At 33.5% G+C, this 22,201-nt stretch overlaps 1 protein-coding gene across 1 annotated transcript; it reads left to right on the top strand.

Moving 5' to 3' along the window:
• The first annotated feature begins 9,259 nt into the window (after nt 1–9,259).
• LOC118833358 (high mobility group protein B3-like) lies at nt 9,260–20,427 on the top strand. Its single transcript, XM_036740718.1, has 5 exons — nt 9,260–9,299; nt 11,236–11,398; nt 12,161–12,300; nt 12,731–12,905; nt 17,124–20,427. The coding sequence occupies exons 2-5, from the start codon at nt 11,249–11,251 to the stop codon at nt 17,256–17,258; spliced, it is 600 nt and encodes a 199-aa protein (XP_036596613.1). The 5' UTR covers nt 9,260–9,299; nt 11,236–11,248; the 3' UTR covers nt 17,259–20,427.
• Nucleotides 20,428–22,201: the final 1,774 nt, after the last annotated feature.

The following is a 22,201-nucleotide window of genomic DNA, read 5'->3' as shown; positions in this document are numbered from 1 at the left end:
GAAGAAGAAAGGAAAAATAAGGATGGAGTATAGGAATAAAGAAAGTAATGAAGGAAAGGACCACAAAAAGTAGCATGAAAAGGCCAAAGGAAGGAAGGAAGGAGGTAAGAAGGTAGGATAGAAGGCAGTAAGGAAGGAAGGTAGGAAGGAAGGAAAGAAGGTGGGAAGGAAAGAAGGAACGGAGCAGGGAGGGAAGGAAAGAGGGAGGGAAGGAAAGAAGGAAAAATTTAGGACAAAGTGAGGTGGTAAAAAAAAAGGCAGGAAGGAATTAAGGAAGGAAGAAGGAAGGAATGAAAGAAGGAAGGAAGGAAGAAAAAAGGAGGTAAGGAAGGAAAGAAGGAAGGGAGGGAGGAAGGAAGGAAAAAAGAAAAAACAGGACGGAAGGAAAGGAGGAATGAAGGAAGAAAAGAGGTAAGGAAAGAAAACAGTAAGAAAGCAAGATAAGAAGAAAGGAACAGCGTTGCCCAATGGGTATTGCCCGTTTTGCTTGTAGTGGAGTAAATTCAAACTCTCAAAATTCTGGACCCTTATTGCCATGAAGACAATGACATAAGGAAGGTGTTGCCACAACTTGGAAGTGAATTGCATTTATTTCTGTGAGTGCTGCTCAAAGTCACCAACATCACCTTCTCTTCTGGAGCCAAAAAGCTGTAGTGATCTGATGAATATCTGAGCACAGAGATGGCCCAAGATGTCTTGGCCAATATGGCATTTTCAATGTCAGTTATATTGCAGGTCGACTTTTGACTGGGGCATCATTCATTCAAAATCAAGGCTAGATAAGGCATGAAACCATTGATCTATAGGGCACAGGGGGAAAGGGGACATATCTAAGGTCTTCGCAATGAGGAAGAAATATTCTTGTTATTAATATTCTCTGTGATTCATTAGAATGTAAACAATGATGACTAAGCAGAGCTCAGGTTGAAACTAGCATTGTGGAATCACTTAAAGCCAGAGTTTAATAAAATCTAAGCATGGCTTTTTAAAAATCATGCTTATGAAGCTCAACATAGGTTATAATGATGCGGCCAAACAATATGTCTTCCTTCGGTCATTCCACAAGCTGGAAAACATATGAGAATAGGATGAAATAGGAAATAGAACGACATAAATGGGAAAGGAAGTGATGAATACAAGGCAGGAAAGAAAAAATGAAGGTAAGAAGGAAGGAAGGAAGGATGGAAGAAAGGAAAAATTTAGGAAGGAAGGAAAACATAACAACACAACACGACAGGAATGATATAAAAGGAAGCATATAAAAAAGGATGGAAGGAAGGAAGAAAACAAGGATGGATGGAAGGTAGTATGGAAGAATTGAAGGAAAGAAAAGATAAAGAATGGAATCAAGAAAAGGTGGAAGGAAGAAAAGAAGGAATGAAGGAAGGAATTAAGGGAGGACCCAAGATAGGAAAGAAGGAAGGAGGGAAGGTAGGAAAGAATTCTGAAGGGACAAAAACAGTAAGGAAAGTAGGTAGTAAGGGGAAAAAAGAAGGAATGAAGAAGGAACAAAGGAAGGGGGAAATTAAGGAAAACGAAGGAATAAATGAGATGATGCAAGTAAAGAAAGAAGGTATAAGGGAAGCAAGAAGGCAAGAAAGACAGAAGGAACTAAGGAAAATGGTAAAAATGAAAGGAGGGAATAAGAGAAGGAAAAAGGGAGGAAAGAAGAAAGAAAGGAAGGACAGGAATGAAGGAGGTATAAAAGAAGGAAGGAAGTCAAGGACCAGGAAAAGGAACAAACAAAATGATGGAAGCAAGGAAGGATCTTAGGATGGAAGGAAGGAAAGAAGTAATTAAGGGACAAAGAAATGCAGCAATAAGGCAGGAAGGGAGGCAGCAAGGAAGGTAGTAGTTAATTTGGGGGAAAAAAATGGAAATCAGAATGAAAGGTAGCAAGTTAGAGTGGAAGGATGGCCATAAGGAAGGAGGAAGAAAGAGACAAGGAAATATAAATAAGGAAAAAGGAAGGAAAGAAAAAAATGAAGGAAAGAAGAAAAAAATAAGGATGGAAGGTAGGAATAAGTAAGTAATGAAGGAAAGGACCACAAAAAGTAGCATGTAAAGGTGGAAGGAAGGAAGGAAGGAAGGAAATTTATCCTTACCTTTACACCTCTCTCTGAATTCATTGTCACAGCAGTTTAATTTCTGACTTCATCTTAGACTCCTCTTTTTTTTTTTTTGCAGGGGGGGAGTACGGGCAGTTGGGGTTAAGTGACTTGCCGAAGGTCACACAGCTAGTGAATGTGTCACGTGTCTGACGCTGGATTTGAACTCAGGTCCTCCTGACTCCAGAGCTGGTGCTATACCTAGTTAGGAAGGCAGAATTTATGATTTCAAAGAGAATCTCATATGTGCCTAAAAGGTCCGGAACCGCAGGATATAAGGAATTCTCTAGGCAGAAGGCAGGAGAACTAAAGCATGTATTTACACTCCACAATAACAATCCCACAAACCAGCGTCCCCATTTTGATATTTTCATCTAAAGCTTCCAGGCCCAATAAGTCCACCTCACAAGGGTTACCAGGAGGCCACAGAGAAGCGAGATGGTATAAGGCAAAATCATATACATGCTTCCCCTCTACGGTAAGAAGATTACCCACTAGCCTCTAGTCAGCTCTGCTACCGGCAGCTCAGCTTCAGCTGTAGGCGTCTCTGGCTCCAACCAGAAAAGGAAAGTAGGGTCTTCAAGCTGTCCTCTCCCCTCTTATAGAATCTTTGACATCATCAAGCGCTACCTGAACGACCAGGGCCAATTGGTTCTTGACTTGGCCCCTCCCCCAGCGTAGACCACGTTAACACACCTCCCCTCAGCCAGTGCCACGACTCATCACACAGGAAGCTCTGGTCCTGCCCCGGAAGAGCAAGCCCCAGCATCCAGGGAAGCTCAATGAGGCAAGCTGAGTCATTGAAAGAAAACAAAGTCCATTCTGGCTATATCTACTCACTGCACCACCTAGCTGCCCCAGACTCTTCTCTTAATGGATTTGTCATGTCAGTAATTCAAGAACTCATGGTAACTTCATATCAAGATATGCCATTTTTATTATATTGGCTTGGACTCATGAGTAGTTAATAATTCCTCTGGTTATTGATATGTCTTCATTTGTATGAAATGTTTTTGTTAGTTGTATCTATATAGTTTCTGAATGAAGAAAAACCAGGAACAAGTTGAGAGGACTAAAGAATAGAAATGTGGGAAGGGCCAGATTGTGGAGGGCTTTGAAATTCAGAGGATTTTATATTTAATCTTGCAATCTAGAATTTATTGAGGTGGAGAAAATAATAATAACACATTTTAAACCTGAGTCATTTCATTTGACTAACTATACCCAGTTCCTTCAACTAATCCTCAGAGCTTTTCACTGTTTTGGTTTTTCATCTCTGAATACTTACCTTCCTAAAACGTAGTGCCTAATACTGGACATAGTACTTTAGACAGAGTTTCGTTAGATGGCCCTTGTCCACATTATGGTTTCATTTTTTCCCTTCTGTTTTCCTCTATAATTAACGTTCCTTTCACACTCTCTGTACCTAGTTATCTGTCTTTCTGTTTCTCCCTTTCAAATGTAAGTTTCTTGAGGACTGGGATTTAGTTTTGGTTTTCTTTGAAAGATCACTAAAGAGCACTAAATCTCTTCACAATTCAATCTATTCATATTGACCTGTTCCTCAAAAAAGAGGCTCATCTCCCAGTAGCTTTCTGTTCTGGTACTATGTATAGGACCTCTTTTGCAGATAAAAGGAAGCCAGTGAACACTAAAGAGTCTCCCATTACCCAGTTCCAGGTCACAGATCCAGAATGATGAAAAGCAGCTACAATAGCAAGATCAGCCTGTTAACTTTACAAAATTAGTAATTGTTTCTAACAATTTAACTACTCAGCTTTTTACGTTTCTTTTATTAATTCGGAAATCCTTAGTAACTGCTATGTTAAAGTCCTTAAGCTTTTAATAGAACAATACCTAATCAATCTCTGATCAAACAAGGAAAGTAAGCTTACATCCCATATGTATGATTATGTCCCATAATCTTAGAGGCCAGAAGCATTAGTAGGTTTGAGATGACACCATTTTAAATTCTACATTTTTGACATTAACTCTGGTTTTCACTTTGTCAGTGTATAAAATGATGGTATTTTAGACTTGAGAATAAAAAAAAAATAATAATAGGAAGTTTTTTTTCCTGTTATTACAGTACCATAAATGACAAACACAGTGCTTGACACATAAAAGGTACTTAAAATGCATTTTGATTAACTTTAATTTAATTAATCATTTCCTATGATCTATTCCTCTATCCCACTTTAGCTACACACAAAGATGGTCATACTCTTGACTTTGCCATTATTCACAAATATGCCGCTTCCATGTTCAGTTAATTAAGTATTTGTTCTTAATTGTTAAAGAAAGGAAACTTTCTTCTTAAACTGTTGCTTTCCCAAACACACAAACATTATGAATATAAACATGGTTGAGTTGGGTCATGAAGAGTTGCACATGACTAACATAATGGAACAACATCCCACTATGTTAATATAAGTTTGTCCTACTACACAGTCAGCTATGTGGCACAAAGAGGACAGAGTAGGACAGACCCCCAGCCCTGGGCTCAAAAGGACCCAAGTTCTAATTTATCTGCGTATACTTGCTACCTGTGCCATTCTGGGAAAGTTACTTAATGCCTCATCTGTAAAATGAGCTAGAGAAGGAAATGGCTAACTACTCCAGTATCTCTGCCAAGAAAATCTCAAATGGGATCGCAGAGAAATAGAAATCACTAAAAAACTACTGAACAATAACAAAATTATTTGTGCATTAATTCAGAGCTCTACCAATAGTGCATTAGTGTTTTTTCACTACTCTTTCAACATTTGTAATTTTCTTTTTTTCTCATCTCATGAATTAGAACCTCAGAAATGTTTTAATATATATTTCTCTAATCATTTTTGATATAGACCATTTTTCGTAAGGATATTGATAGCTTTGATTTCTTCTTCTGAAAACTGCCTGTTCACCCTTTTCAGCCACTTGTCAATTGGGGAATAGCACTTATTCTTGTAAATTGGACACAGTTCCCTACATATCTAAGAAGGAGACCTTTATCAAGGAAGTTAATAAAAACATTCTTCTAATTTCTACTATATTCTAGTAGCTTCCAAGCTCATTCATGTTCATTGCTTCCATGACAATATTTATCCATCTTTTCCTCCACTGTCCCCTTTTCTTTTTGCCTTCAATCTTTCTAGGCATCAGGGTCTTTTCCCAGTGAATCTCATCTTCTTATTATGTGATCAAAATATTTTAGCTTCAGCTTCAGTATTTGTTCTTGCAGTGAATAGCCTGAATTAAAATTTTTTTGAAAATTGACTGATGTGATCTCCTTGCTGTCCAAGAGACTCTCAGAAGTCTTAAGTGAGCACATAAGAACAATTTGTTCTAATCAACATGAAGGCCACTGAAGAGCTTGGACAGTGAAGACACCAGCGCCATCTGGATTGTCCTGACTATTATCCTGCCACTAGACTTCAGTGACTCACAAAGAGAGAATGAGGCTAACAAGTTTATGTACTTCTGCCGCACTTAAATCCAATTCACCTGTGATATCATTGGTCCTTTGAAAATAAAGAAAACCAACAACAGTGAAATTAATTTTCTTACTTCAGACTTTATGCTAGGGCTGCACTCTGTCAGGCTTGTTGTGCATGATGTTAAAACCCTACATTGTGTCAACTTTTGATTCGTGTCTTATAGGAATGCTAGTGTATTTTGTGTCCAAATAAACACTTAAATGCTTTACTCATTCATTCGAGCCTTTCTCTTTTTAGGCTTTGCTTTTAGATTGTTGGGACTTACTCTGCTCATCTAGGTTTGTGTTTTGAGTGAACCTCTCTCCAAAATAGCTGTTTATGATAGAACTTGTTTTTTACTATTCATTTTTACAGTCTTACGTCCTGAAGTGAGACCAGAAGAGTGGCTTAGAGCATGGAGATAGACTTTCAGTTGACCAGAAGTACCATAAACTATATTATGTTTCATTTTCCTATCACTATTCACCACTTGCAGGACTTAATCAAGCTTATTCCAACAATTCATGTTCTCTACTTCTTTTTCAGTCATGTCCAACTTTTTGTGTCCCCATTTGGTGTTTTCTTGGCAAAAAATAAGAACTTGTTTGCCATTTCCTTTTTCAGCTCATTTTACAAATGAGGAACTGAGGTAAATAATCAGGGTTAAATAACTTGCCCAGAGTCACACAGCTACTAAGTGTCTGAGGCTGGATTTGAACTCAGTTCCTCCTGACTCCAGGACTGGCACTCCATTTACTGTGCCATTCAGCTACCCCAACTGGTCTGTTATTGATTAGTCATTAGGTTAGGAGTGTGATGAGAATCAATCAACAAGTATTTTTTTTTTTATTTTACTTTATTTTCATCTTTCTAGTTCAGATTCTCTTTCTGCTTCTTTCCTCTCACATCTGGTTGAAAAGGCCAATAAAACAAATGAGAACTTTATCAGAAAGAACTGACTCAAAGATTTTTCCCCAGTTTCCTGCTTTTCTTCTGATTTAAACTGTATTCATTTGATTTGTGCAGAAACTTTTTAATTTAATTTCATGTAATCAAAATGATCCATTTTTACCATTTAAAAAAAGTCTGTATTTATATAAAAATATTTCTCAAAAATGCATTCAAATATGTCTTGTACTTCATTAAAAGGGTAACTTATTTTTAAAATATACATCATTATAATTATTCTATTCAATTGTATTATTTTGGGTGAACATTTTTTAAAAGTTGATAGTGCTGCTAATCATTATTTTCTCCTTAGTTTCAACTACAAACAAGTTTGATTTCTATCTTGAAACCAGTTGTAAAGTTAAAGTTCCTCATGAAACATTCACTTTCCTTGTGGTTCTAGAAGTAACACTTCTCAGTCCCTAAAAACAAATACTGATTTTTTTTTCTTAGAAAGTAGAAAAAGAAAACAAAAAAGATAAATTGGAAACATTAAAAAACCCTATCTCCATGTGAAAAAAATTAAATGTTTCTGATCACAAGGTAGCTAAGGGTGTGTTGGGGGAGGAGGGTGTGTGTCTGGTCTGTCTGTGTTGGTGGGGATGCAAGAAGTCCCAGGTAAAATGATAATGGTCATTTTCTTTTTCATAATTTTTATTTTAGTTTATCTAAGTGCAAGTAGGAACCCCTCTTTACAGTGAATGTATTATTACTAGAGGTAGATTAAATTTTTATATATAAACACACATGTTTTTAAAATATATTTTAGGTAAAAAAGATTGTTCACAGGAATTAGAAGACATTCTTGAATTTCTTGTATCATAATATGTAATAAAGGAGTATTTTATTCTTTTGGAGCATGAATGAAATTTGTCAAAGAAAATAAATAAATGAGGACTTTTAAAGGTGTTACATTTTTAAAATTATTCACATAGGAGTACAATTAAAACAAATATATGCAAATTAGTGCAAAGTGGTACCTGCCTGTGACACATTTCATCAATTTTTTGAATGTTTTATTTTCCAAGTAAACATGTAAATAAAAATAATATGTTAAAATAGAAATAGCTCTAGTAGTATGATTAAATAATAATGTTAATCTTTAGTTATTTATTTTGAAAATATATTACATGTGAAATTAAAGTAGTGCTTTGCGTTCCTAATAACTGCTTTTGAGTACAATTTTCTACATATACACAAATACAATAGATTGGTTTCTGTGTTAACATTTTTATATTTTGTTATAAGCATTTTCAATAAAGTTTGATTTTCCTTTTGTTAATCAGTGTTGATGTAATCCTTGTAGTAATTGATTTTTAAAAATAATTTTAAAGACAAAAGTATTAATGTATCAACAGGAGTTTAGTGAGAATCTAATAGAAATAGATGGCAATCCTTAAGAGAAGAATAAGCTATTAAATACTTAATGAACATAAGAAAATTTTTATTCACATTTTATATATGTTTATTTTCACATGCCATTATGTTTCTTAAAAGAAGAACCTGACATGGTTAGTTGCGGAATTTTGCATGGATAATATTAGACCGTTTTTGTTAGAATTTATAGTTAAACCAAAATGTTTTCCAAAGCTCCTCACATTTGAAAGCTTGTAAAGTTAAAAAAAAGAGAGAAAAAGAAAAAAAGGGAAAGCATACTAAGTAATCCCAAGCTATAGAAGAAAATTTTAAAAAAATCCTTTTAAATTAACGCATAGGTCAACAGAGTCTTTATATTGCAATTAAAAGGTAAAATGCTTACAGTACTGGTAAAAAAATACATATTCACAAGTTATGTAAAAGTTATACATATAGTCACACATTTAATAAATATATGTAGTAATTATACCAAATATATAGCTCTTGTGCAGTAAAATATAATTCATTTCAAGGTGCTGGTTAGAATAAATATACATTTTTTCATGATTAATAATTAGAACTTGATTTCTTGTTTTGTTGATTGGTGAGACTTAAGAATGCGAAAAAGAAAACAACACTTAGGTTAAGTTTAAAAATGAGTTGTGCATGTATTTTCTGCGACAGTTATTAAAACTGTAGTATTATATCCCTGCATATACCCATTTTTTTTGTTGTTATTTAATTGGTGGTCTACAAATATACTTTTCTGTCTTCATTTTAAATAAGTGTCTTGTTTGGTTACACAGGTATTAAAGGTCTGAGGTCTAGTTTGAACTTAGATTCTCTTAATTCTAGGCTTTATTTAAATATTATGATTTCTCGCAGGACAAATATTGCAGTAGTTTTATTATTTTGTTGGTCAGTGAGTTGTTGAAATTGTAAAGGCTTATGAGTATTCCGTTATTGTAGCGGGATTTTTGGTTCAGTGTTGGAACTTTCGTTGTAAATTTAGGGCTTGATTTTCGTTTTGCAGTGAGGTCTAGCTTTTAGCATATAGGCTTGGAGTTTTATTAAATTGCTGTTTAATTGTGATAGAAGCTTTTTAAACTCGATTTTCTTATTAATATTCATCAATTTTGTTTCTTATTTGCTGTGTTTGTGAATGTGTTTTGTCGAATATCTGAAGGGGTTTTTTTGTTTCACAGTTTTAGGCGGGTTGTTTAATTCAAATTTTTTTTATTTCTGAGATCCAATCAAAACCTCCGTCAGTTTAATATGCGTCCAACGGTGGTTCGAAGAAGCTATTTTTAACTGTGGTTCCTGATGGCCAATCAGGAGGCTCTCGCGTAGTCCGATATCGCGAGGATTAGGGAATTTTTTAGCCCCTCGTTGTGCCCTGCGTTATACAGACTAGCGAACAATACAGGTACGTTTTTTTTTGCTCCGCCTGCGTCTGTCGCACTCCCACTTCCTGGCTGCGTTCACATATTGTTATATAAAGCTTTACGTTTTTTACTCTTGTTCTCAGTTTTCTTTGATTTAATTTTTTATTATTCTTTTCCCATTCTTTGTTTTGCTTTCTTACGCTTTTTTTTGCATGAAAGTCTGAAATTTGTATTCAGCTATTCTGTTGATTTTAATATTGATAGTTGTATTCATTAAAATACTTGGTCTACGCTGGGGTTCGAGGGAAATAAGTGTTGATATTTTGGAAAAGAGATAAAATTTAAATGACAATTTTCAAGAATATAATGGAAATGTAGAAATAGATTTCTAAGTCGAATTGTCTTGCTGTCATAACGTGCCTTGCCGTGTCAGAATTTTTTGTTTCAAAAATGAATGTTAGATATTTAGATAAATTGAAAAGAAAATTTTTGTATTCAAGCTAGTGGAAATTTGTACTTTTTTTTTAATGTCGATGGAATTGAAGATTGTTTCATATTCTTACTCGATTATGCAGATTAAAGGCATGATTTAATCCATATATATTGCTTCCCATCTCATAACGTAAATTAAAAATGATCATCTAAATTATGAATTTGGCAATATTTTTATTTCGAATTGACTTGTTAACCACCTTTCATTGGTCGATTTCTTCCCGTTTATTTACTTGTATTCTAAATGGCTGAAAAGGGAGGCTTTGTTATGTAGTGTAATAAAACAACTGTTTTTTCATCTGAAACCCTATCCTAAAATCAAACCCCAAAAAACTTTTATGGGAATATCTGAATTTTTTAATAGAATCCTAAAGATTATTTACCTCCAGCCTAAATGCCCTCAATTTCTAGGGGGAGGAGTGTGGCTTTGTTAGGAATAGCAGTGTGAGCAGGGAGAAGCCATTTTAGTTAAACCATGGCCCTGAGCCATAAAAGCAGTAAAGTACTTTTATTTATATTTTATATTTACCTTTAAAATTCTTTATCATTTCTTCACACTCCAAATAATAACCAGCCATTGAAACAAATCTATTTTTAAAATATTCCCCATTAAAATAGCTAATTGAAACATTAAAGATTTCTCTTTATAAAAATATATAAATATTTAAAATTTGGTATGCCTAGTACAAATTATACAAATCTGTTTTCTCAATACCTAGTGTAAGTTGACAAAAATTTTTGGCTCGTGTTTTTAAAAAATACGTATATACATATATATATTACATACAGTCAAATTGAATAAAATATGCCCATGCCATAAAGAATTCTTTTTTAAAACCATAAAACAGCTTTCATTATGAAATCAACTAAAACAAAAAATAAAACAGTAAATTTATTAAAAATGAAAAGCTTTGAAAATAACTTTTTACATTTTAAAATAGATTTTCAAAATCGAATACACCATTTTCTTTATGTCAAAACTTTCCTTATAATCAAACCTTTATGCTAACAAGAAACTGGAATTTTTTTTTAGGTTCTTAAAAAACTTACTACAAAAACTTATTTAAATATTACTAAATTATATTACAGCTATTTGGGATAGCTCATTACCTCAGGGTATACAGCATTGGATCTGGAGTCAGGAAAACCTGAGTTCATATTTGGGCTCAGTCATTTCCCTCCATTTCCTCATGTATAAAATGAGGATTAATAATACCATCCATCTCCCAGGGTTCTTAGAAGGATCAAATGAGATATAACTTTAAAACAGTGCGGAACCTGGCATATAATGAGAGATATATCATTTTGTTAACATTGTCTTAAAATAATGACCTTAAGATAAAAATTGTAAGATGAAAAATAAAGACTTTCCAATCATTTAAAAAGTTGACTATCTTACAATTGCTTATAAACTTTTTTTCACCTCAAATACATGTTTTCTTTTACATGAACTTCTTCTACATTCATGATTATCTTTATTTCTAGTTACACACTAGAGATGGCTAAAGGTGACCCAAAGAAACCAAAAGGCAAAATGTCTGCTTATGCCTTCTTTGTACAAACATGCCGTGAGGAACATAAGAAAAAAAATCCTGAAGTTCCTGTCAATTTTGCAGAATTTTCAAAGAAGTGTTCAGAAAGATGGAAGGTAAAAATTCTTTAGAATTAATTGAATTAAATTCTTATTAATACCTAATTAATACTTATTAATTATTTTCCGTTTTTTCCCCACTAACAACAGCAGTCTACTTTTTTCTTTAAAAATCCCCTGGTTGACACAACTGATTAAGTACTGGGCCTGGAGTCAGGAAGACCTGGGTTCAAATCCAGCCCCAGACCTTACACTATCTTTGTGACCCCAGGCAAGTCACTTAACACCACTGTCCTCAGATCTATAAAATGAACTGGAGAAGTAAATGACAAACTGTCAACTATCTTTTCAAAGAAAATCCCAAATGGGGTCACAGAGAGCCAAACATAAATGAAAAATTGCTAAACCACAAAAACTTTTAAAAAGCACTCATTTACAATGCTTACAAAAGCAAAATAGAATTTTTACTTTTTAAATTCAAAATGAATATGTACTTATCATTACTCAGAACTTTCCTTGCAAGATTGCTTAAAACAGCCAAATACTTTCAGTGAACTAGTACATTTGATTCATTTTCAAGAAGTTCAGAAATATAAACAAAAAATTCTAATTTAAAGTAGCAAGGAGCTAGTACCAATGTTTCTTGTTTTAGTCCAGCACTTATTTTCAACAAGAATAAAGCACAATCTATGAATATGTAGCTATAAAAGGGTTTCTATTAAAAAAATCATAATAATATGCTTCCAAATTTTGCAATGTTTTGATAAAATGAATTGATGTTAATGAAGTTTTTAAAATCTTAACTTTTTTGAATTAAAGAATATGTCTGGAAAGGAAAAATCCAAGTTTGATGAAATGGCAAAAGCTGATAAGTTGCGGTATGACAGGGAGATGAAGGATTATGGACCAGCCAAAGGAGGGAAAAAAAAAAAGGATCCTAATGCTCCCAAAAGGCCCCCGTAAGTAAAATTTCTGTATTCAAGAGAAATTTTAAATTATTTTATTATTCTCTTGTGGAGACTTTGCTTTTAGGTTTCACTGAAAGGGAAAATTGTACCTTTAGAATTCAGTATACTCAGAAAAAATCCTCTGACATCAAACATATTGATTGACATTTTTTTTTATATTTAAATTTGGGGCCCAGATGTAGTATCTCTTATCCATAGAGCTATCTTTCATTGTTGCTTTTACAAAGTACTTCAAAGATGACATGACATCTTTGATCATTACTTCAATACTGGACCTTTGTCTTCACTTTAAAATGTGTAAATGTCTTTTCTAAAGTTAGCCTTTAACTTGTAGATCACCTGGGTAATTAAAAAAAAGAAAAAATCCTAAATTTTGTTGGGAGTCAGATAACTAAAATTATGATCTATGACTTTTTCCAAGGTCTGGGTTCTTCCTATTCTGTTCAGAATTTCGCCCCAAGATAAAATCTACAAACCCTGGGATATCCATTGGGGATGTAGCAAAAAAACTTGGTGAGATGTGGAATAATCTGAGTGATAGTGAAAAGCAGCCATACAACAATAAGGCAGCAAAACTGAAGGAAAAATATGAAAAGGTAGGTTAAATGCCATTGGATAACGTTACAGCAAGCCTTACTTGCTTTCCAAAAAAAATTAAGTTATCATCATCTACCACATCTGTCCTTATGTCTCCTTGAAAAATAAGTTTATCCACTCTTCCTCTGAAATCTTAATGCTATTTTCAGAAGTCTAATTTTATATTATACCTTATGTTTATCCTTTCATTCCCTTTTCCTACTTCTCCAAAGCTAACATTACCCTGAATGAATTTTTCATTCCTACTCAGCTAATTGTTAAATACCAGTGAAAACTTCATAGGGAATCTTCTTTCCCTTTCTTATTGACATCACCTTTACTTCATATGATTATCACAATTCTGTACCTTATATAGTAAATATCATGCTCCACACTCCCAATTTGCTCCTCTCTGAGAGGAAAAAGATTTCTCTTTTGTATTCTTGAATCAGTTCCCTACCATCTCTGGCAACTTACCTTGAATGAAAAAGCATTTGTTTAGTACTATGTGTGTCAAGCATTCCATAGAGCAAAAAAAAATTCTTGCCCAGAAGTACCTTACATTCTAATCAGGATGACTACTTATGGAAGAGATTGGCAGCAAAGGGTGGTTTGGTCATCTGTGCTCTAATTTTTACTATGGCTTGTGCTGTAACCTTGACCTGATGCCCCATAACAAAAAAACTTTCAATTTAACCCCCTCAGTTTTCTATACTTTCCTCACTTTCATTGACAAACTTCTAGAAATGTCTACTTCTTGCTGCTTGCATTTGTTTTTAGTCTTTTTTTAAATTATTGATGCCTTTTTATTTTATCCTAATGAACCAAAGAATTTGAAAGTTAAAGGGCCAATAGTATATTTCCTTATGGCATCATTTAGTTGATAAATCTTTCCTTAAAGACTCCCAGTGAGGGTGGACCTTCTTATTGAGGCAGTTAACTTTTTAAGAAGCTTTTCCTGACATCAGTCTTACAGTACTCTTTGCATTATCACTTTATCACATTATCATTTATAATTTGCATTATAAATCTTTAAAGAACAATTGCTTTTTCCTATATTTTAAACTTAGGTTGATTTTTTTTTGTATCCAAATTTGAGATTTTCCATCTAATTTTGTTTGATTGTTATAGCCTGTCAAGATCCTTTTGGATCTGACATTTCTTCTTCTGTATTTGGCATCTGCAAATTTGTTGAGAATGCCAAAAAAAGTTTTGTGTCAAGCTTAGTCCTTGTAACGTTCTGTGAACAATTTACCTTTGACTTTACCCATTTAATTTGAATATGTATGTTTCAGTTTCCTTAACTGTAAAACTGAATAACAGTAGCATTTCTCAGTGTTGTTATGAGGATAAAATGAGATAAGACTTATTCAACCAGTGCTTATTCAACTTATTCCGTTTTCTTCAACAATAATAATATTCAACTTATCAATTCTTATTCAACCAGTAATATGCATTGTTACATAAATGTTTGATTCATTTCCCATTCACTCATTCACTTCTTTTCTCCCCCCCCACTTTTCCTTTCTTTATTGAATATAATTTTTATTCTGTTATAGAAAGTAAAAAATAAATTTAATATTTCTGCATTTAGGTGAGGTTTCCATGTCCTGATACATACTGAGTTTCTGTGAAATTAGTATGTGCAATTGAGAAACAGAAATTCCTTTTCTATTTCTATTCTCTATTCTCCATAGCTCTAATTTTTCTAATATTCTCATTATTTTCACTTTTTGTTGTTTATTTTGTGCTTACATCATCTAGGCTTGAGAAGGGTAGATTGAGGTCCCTCACTATTATTAATTTTGCTGTTTTTTCTCCTGTAATTAATTTTAACTTTTTTTTCAAGAATTTGAGTGCTCTGCCATTTGATGTGTTCAGTATTGACATTAATTTTATATGGTACCCTTTGTTTAAATGTACTGCTTATCTTTCAGTTAGGTCTATTTTTGCTTTTGTTTTGTCTGAAATCATGATTACTCCCCTTTGCCTTTTTTTTTTTTTTTACGTCACCTAAACCATAAGATTGTACTTCAGCCCCTTATATTTATATCTGTGGGTCTTTCTGTTTCAAGTGTGTTTGTTTTGGATTCTGTCTACATTTTAATTCATTTTACAATCCCCTTCTGTTTTGTGGGGTATGTTAATCTCATTCATAGTTATGGTAATTGATCATATATTTCCATCTATCTTTTCTTTGATAATTTTTCTTTTCTTTTTTCCATGACTTCAAGAGTCTTTTTTACTTCCGATTGATGTCTCTCTTAATGAACGTTCCCTCTCATTCGTTTTTTTCTTCCTATTTACTTGTTGAATGACACTTTATTAAGAAAGAAATTAGGAATCCTTTCTGAGCAAAGAAATTAACTTTTATTAAGAGAAACAAAGGATATGCCCACCCAATATGCGTGATTGAGACCCCTCAGTACAAGATTCACAATTATTTATAGTTTCCTTGAGTCATGTATGTTGCAAACAGGCTTAGTGATCATTGTGATCATTGTCCTTTTATTGAAGATGACTTTTGGTTCCAGCAGAACCCTTTTACTAAGCTCAGGGCAGCTTTTTACATTTTAATATAAAGATGATTAATATGGCTGCTCACTTTATAATGTTCATAGTTACTCTCCTTGGGTCAACTAACTCAGGAATTTCCCTGGGGCTGCAAAATAGTTTGGTTACACACTGATTTTCCCTAGGTCTGTGTTCTTAGTATAAATCACACAGTTGTTTATTATTGTAGATAATTACAACTGATAAGTGATTATAAAGCACAGCACTCAAGGCATTGATTATTGACCTTGCCCATTTCATCTCCTAAGATAGAATTTCAGAGGTTTTGTTTTTTTTAAATCAGGAATACTTGAAATTCTCTGTGTCATCAGAAGTCCACTCGCCTTGCCTTCCCTACCCCACCCAACCAAAAAATACATATAACACTCAGTTTTGCTGTATAGGCTGCTCTTAGCTGTAAACCCACATCCTTTGCCTTCTGGAATACCATATTCCAAACTCTGTGCTCCTTTACAGTGGTAAGCCTGACTACAGCTCCTGAGTACTTGAATTGTTGTGTCCTGGCTGCTTGCAGAGTTTTTTTCTTTGATCTGGATACTCTAGATTCTGGCCATTATTCATGTAGTTTTTTGGAGTTTCTTTTAGGAAATGACCATGGATTCTATTTCCACTTTGCCCTTAGGTCCTAAGAGATCTGTTATTCCAGGATCTTGAGGAGAGCTTGGAACCTGCAAACTTTCGATGCCCCCCAGACTGGTCTGATTAGGGCAGTTTGTGATTGCTGCCCCTGGTCTGAGATCTGCAACTTCCTGGCCTAGGTGGATTGTTGCTGTACTGTCTCTCTATCAGGCAGCTGGAAAGCTCTATAGGCTCAGAGCAGAAATGTAGCCTTCACTTTAGATAGGGATGCTTGCCCTGGTTATTCTGCTACAGGATTGGATAGATGCTAGAAGGTAGACGCTACTTTGAAGCTGTGGTCTGAGCCACATTGGCTGCTGCTGATACTTCTTCTGCAGGCTTCTGAATTTCTTCCTTTCTCTGTACAGTTGCCCAGGTCCTCCATATCCAGGAACATTACTACTGTAGGCAGGTCCCTTTCTCAGTTTATTCTGCTTCCGTCTTCTCTAGTATCTTTTGTCTCAACTTTCTAATCTGCCTGATGGTTTATTCCCTACTACAAACACAGCCTTGTCTTAAAAAAAAATCTCTTAATCTATATCTTGCTAGACCCAATATATAATATCCTGAACATCTCCTTTGTCAGTTAAACTGCCTTTAAAAGAATAAGCTGTCCATACTCACTTACTTTCATTCCTCTTGTTCACTTCCAACTATTCCACTGAAACTGTTCTCTCCAAAGTTACCAGCCATCCATTTGCCAAATCTAATGACCATATCTCATTTCTCATCCTTGTCGACCTTTAAGGCCATTGAATGTAAGGCTCTTGAAGGCAAAGGTAGTTTTATTTTTGTTTTTGTATTCCTAGCACATGATCCAACACATAATAAATGTTTGTTGGTTTATTGAATAATCTTTCACTATCATTACTAATTAATAATTTTTAACTTGGGAATGGTCCATATTTTCCCAAGGGAAAATGCATTTTTAGTTTGCACATTTTAATTCTTCAAAAAAATCAATTTAATAGCTAATCCACATCATTTTCTGCATAGATTGCTGTCTACTTATTTGATATGTAATTCTCTAATTGCTTCTTATACAGGATGTTGCTGATTACAAATCCAAAGGAAACTTTGATAGTGCAAAGGGAATACCTAAAGTTTCCCGGAAAAAGGTAGAGGAGGAAGAAGAGGAGGAAGAGGAGGAAGATGAGGAAGATGAAGAAGATGATGAATAAAACTACGTTATTTGTCTTAAATACCATAGAGTTGGGGAAACACTAAAGCACCTTTATTGATACAGTGTCTACTGCATTTGTAGCATTTAATTTTTAAAATTGGTATCAGGTGCTCTAGACATTTTACCTGGTTTATGTGTCATAGATATAGGTGTTATGAAACTGTATCAAAGTTGTACATATTTCCAAACATTTTTAAAATGAAAAGGAAATTTAGTGTTTTCCTGTCTCTGTGCACTTTGCTGTTGCTATAACAAAACATTTTTTAAAAATTACAGGCTTTTGTGTGTGATAAATATGGTTGTTGATTAGAAATCCCAGGATGTAAACTTAAACTCTCTCTGTATATCTGGAGGGGAGGGGGTATGTAAATATCTACACGCACTCATATAAACATATACCCACATGTAAGTGTGTGTGTGTGTATATGTACTAGACAAATTCTTCTCATAAATGTTTGGCAATATGACACCTTAGAAAGGGAAAATTAATTTGGATCTTTCATTAGGTGCCATGGCCCAAAGCATGCACTGTTAGAGTAGCTTTATACGATGATTGTCCATCTAGCTTAAAGTTGTCATTTTGTATATAGTGAAATAGCAGTCTGCTGCCATTCTTAGATGTGGCAAGGGGGTAGGGTTTCAGCTGGCATGAAAAATGGTTTTTTGGTTGTGGTTGTTAAATGCTGTCATTTTTAAATGGAAACATTTTTTTAAAAACTAAGGGACAATGCAGCAATGGAAGTTGACATTCTATAACTAATATTTGGTACATTTTGTTATTTTTTTTTGTATGTTTAGAATGCTAAAATGTTTTCCAAATTAAATAAACAGTATTAACATTTTTAAATTTTTTTTACAAGATTGACAATTGATGGTAATTTTTTAAGGAAACATCAAAACCATTTACTAGATTACTGTAGGATTTTTAGTAGACTAGGAACACATCTGGGAAATCAGCTGATGTAAAACCAAACTTACAATAAAATATACAACAAACGTTGCTAAGGTGATGAGGTTTCCCTAGCTCCAAATGATAAACGTAAGCGGTAATTAACAGTGGTATCTAATGTAGCTTAATAGGTGATTTTGCTACTTTATTTATAGACTAGTTGAATGGCTGAAGTACAAAATTTAAATTTATTATTTTCAAGGAAAAAAAGATTATACATGAGAAAGTATTAGAAAATGGATGAGTTAATATTTTTAATCTTACACTATTCAGCTTCTTATCAAAGAGAACCTTTATAAAATTGCTTAATTGTGCTGAGTCAGTAGTTTCTCTGATGAGACCTGTACTTGGATAGGAACCTAGTAGTATTAAACCTGGTAAAATTTTAAAATCTGAACTACAATTGTAAATGTTTGATCAATCTACTTCAAATACTTTAGAACAGCTTATTCTACATGTGAATATAAAGGTGAGATTTAAAATAACATAATTATCAATATTATGGGTTAATTCAACCTAGGAATTAAAAATTTGATGTGTTCACTTTAGTTGGAAGTATTTGCAGAGCGTTAGAGCTAATAAAACCAGAGATGGTGGTTATAAATAACCTCAGAATAAATAAAACTTTAACTCAGTATTTTATTATTCATTATTCATTCATTAAAAAAGTTCTCAAATCAAGATACTACTTGAACTGTCAGATTTCAACATCAAAATTAATGTTAGCTTCAATGCATAGCCTTATCACGCTAAATGAATTTTGTATCAGAACATAAACTAGGTAACTAACATTGCACCTATTACTGTTTCAGTGCCTACTGTGTATAGATACAACAAAATCAAACTCGGCCTCCTCCCAATGGCTACTTGGGGACTGAGCTGTTATTAATTTGTTACCTAATGACAGCCCTATGGCTTATCTACCAAAAATCTAATTAAATTTAAGTCATCTTAAATCTTAAAAATCTAAATCATGACTAAAATATGTAAACTGTTTTCAATTAGTCATAAATGTTTTATATTTTAAAAGTTGGTCCAGCTTTCTCGTTTCCAAACTGCAAAATGTAACCAGTTTTTTTTCTTTCTGTTTTTGGATTAGATCTATGATTTCCTCAGAACTGGACAACTTGAACCTAGGTGTGCCTGATTCATGGGCTACCTTTTAATCCATGAAGCTATTAAATTTTAACTGTAATGGAAAAGAGTAGAAATTGACATCAGTTTCATTGTAGCAGTTCCATAGCATTCAAATTGAGGAACAAGAATTTCTCAGTGCACATTTTTTTCATATTAACATTGTCAAAATCATGAACTACGTTAATATTAGATAAGGATTGGGTAATTAAATCCATATACATAAACTTCCTGAGATAGAATAGTCAAGTTTTTCATGAATGATGATAATCCATAAATATAACGGTGATATGTTCAAAAGTAAAGTTATAACGCACAGCGAGGGGAAAATTCTTTCATCTTTTTAAGTATACTAATGACTCAGTTATCTTGAAAAACATGGACATTTCTTCAAATTCTACATGTAAATTACTTTTTGAAGTTCTGAACTTGTTAAACTGAAAAAAAATTACATATTTCTACAAATTTTCTTCAAATATTAAAACTAGCTTATTTTTTTACGACTTCATAGGAGAAAAGAATGTTTCATTTTTCAGTTTGTTACATTTTATGTTTTATATATTAAAGGCAGCTAAGTGGTAGAGTGTAATTAACACTAAACCTGGAATGACCTGATATTTACTAGCTGCATTACCTATGTCAAATCACTTAACCGCTATTTGCCTTAGTTTTCTCATCCTTATGATGTGGATAGGATAACTCCAGGATTGTGAGGTTAGACCCTAAGGGATGATACTTCTAAAGCTAGTAAGTAATATAATTACGTAAGTATCAATGAACAACATAAATTTCTTTTGAAACCTCTGCCTCAGGTTTTCCATATAAATTGAAAGTCTGTAATTTGATCTCTTAAATTTTATTTTAAAACTAAATCATATACTTCCTAAATAAAGACGATTCCACTTTCTCCAGTTCAAAGAATAGATATGCCTAATGAAGTTTCCGTCTATGTATCAACATGATGTACGATTCCAACATTATTTAATATTATGTCACTTCCTCGATGTTATATGCGTATCTATTTTGTAGAGATTTACAAAGATGTAACTGATAAAGGTTGGGGTTTCCAGAAGGCTCTTGACTATGACCTTTGTATGTGGTGTTCCTTTGTGGTGAATTTCATGCTTTGTGTAATATTAAAGGGGAAAATAACCTCAGATTAATGATAGATGCATCTCCCAAAAGTGAACATAAAAATACCTCTGCAGCCTTGTCAACATAAAGTCTTCTGCTGTTTAGATATTTTACTTTTACTCTCAAAAGTTCATCTCCCACTTTCCTTTTAACAAGTGGTCATCTTAAAAATTACTAAAATCTTCAGTCTTTAGGCAAATCTCTTCTTTGGAACTTTGTCTAATGCTTGTCTAAGTTTTGCCCTGAAATCCCAATGTTTGATTCAGCAAGTCTCTCTGCTCGTCATCTCTTATAGCACAAGGAATTTTACATCACATTCATATACCACAGCTTGTTCAGCCATTCCCCAACTGGTGGGCATACCCTTGATTTCCAGTAGAGCTGCTATAAATATTTTTGGACATGTAGGTCCTTTTCCCTTTTTTGGATGTTTGGGATACAGATCTAGTAGTGGTATTGCTAGATCAAAAAGGGTATGAACAGTTTGCACTTTGGGCATAGTTCTAGGTTGCTCTCCAAAATTATTGAATCAGTTCACAGCTTCAGCAATAATACATTAGTATACCAATTTTCCCAACATCCAACATTTTCCTTTTTTTTTGTACTCTGATAGGCATAATGTAATAGCACTTTGAACACAATTCCAAACTGCTTTCCAGAATGGGGGGGCTAAACTCACAGCACATTTAGTGTAACTTTTTCCACAGCTCTTTTAGCATGTTGTTTTCCTTTTATTGTTATCTTTGCTACATACATTTTAAAAACAGACTAGGTAAACAGTTCCCAGTATTTTCACCTCAGGCTTGCTCTTCTTGTTTTTTCATGCTAACATGAATGCTTATAATATAAATACAAATTTTTTTCATAAAAAGACTAAAAAAACTGAGGACCTCTTAACCATAGCAACTAGCAAGAATCCTTGAAAGGAACTACGGGTCCCAGATAAATGTTGTAAATGCTGTTTATGCTTCATTTTAGAACAGGACCAAAGCCAAAAAAGAAATGAGGAAAGGGGCAAAGGCATTGAAGGAGAAAATATAAAAATATGTTAATATTTTATGTAGTTAATATGTTAAATATAAAATATATATGAAAGGAGGGCAGTCTGTAACTAGATTATGAAGGATTTAAGTGTCAAGATGGATTCTATAATTTCATTACAAATCCACTGGATTCCTGGATTTCATTACAGGAATCCACTGAATCTTTTGGAGGAGTGACCTATGTTTTAGGACTATCAGTTTGACTTGGATGGAATCAGAGAGATTGAGCTAAAGTGTTGACTTTAAGAAAAGGACAGATTTGAGGATATTAGAAAGCAGAATACAAAAATTTGCTATTTAGATGATACACACTTGAGCATAGAGATTCACAAAAAAAAAAAACAAAGGGCAAGAATAAAATCTTTCATGAAATTTAAAAAAAAAGCAGTGTTAACAAATATGATCTTAGATAAGGCAAATGCAAAAACAGACCTAAGAGATAAACAAAGAAACTACCTTATGGTGAAAGGTATTAATGCAATGAATTAACATATCAATAAATAACATGTATGCACTCGAATGTATTGCATCTATTTTTAAAATTATCTTTTTCCTCAATTACATGTAAAAACAATTTTTAGCAATTTTTTTTTAAATTTTGAGTTCCATGTTCTTTTTTCCTCTTTACCCTTCCCCCTAGGGAAGGCAAATGATTTTATATAGATCATGTATGAACAGTCG

The sequence above is a fragment of the Trichosurus vulpecula genome, unplaced genomic scaffold, assembly GCF_011100635.1.
Source record: "Trichosurus vulpecula isolate mTriVul1 unplaced genomic scaffold, mTriVul1.pri scaffold_48_arrow_ctg1, whole genome shotgun sequence".
Classification (NCBI taxonomy): Eukaryota; Metazoa; Chordata; class Mammalia; order Diprotodontia; family Phalangeridae; genus Trichosurus; species Trichosurus vulpecula.
This window is presented reverse-complemented; position numbering and strand designations above follow the sequence as displayed.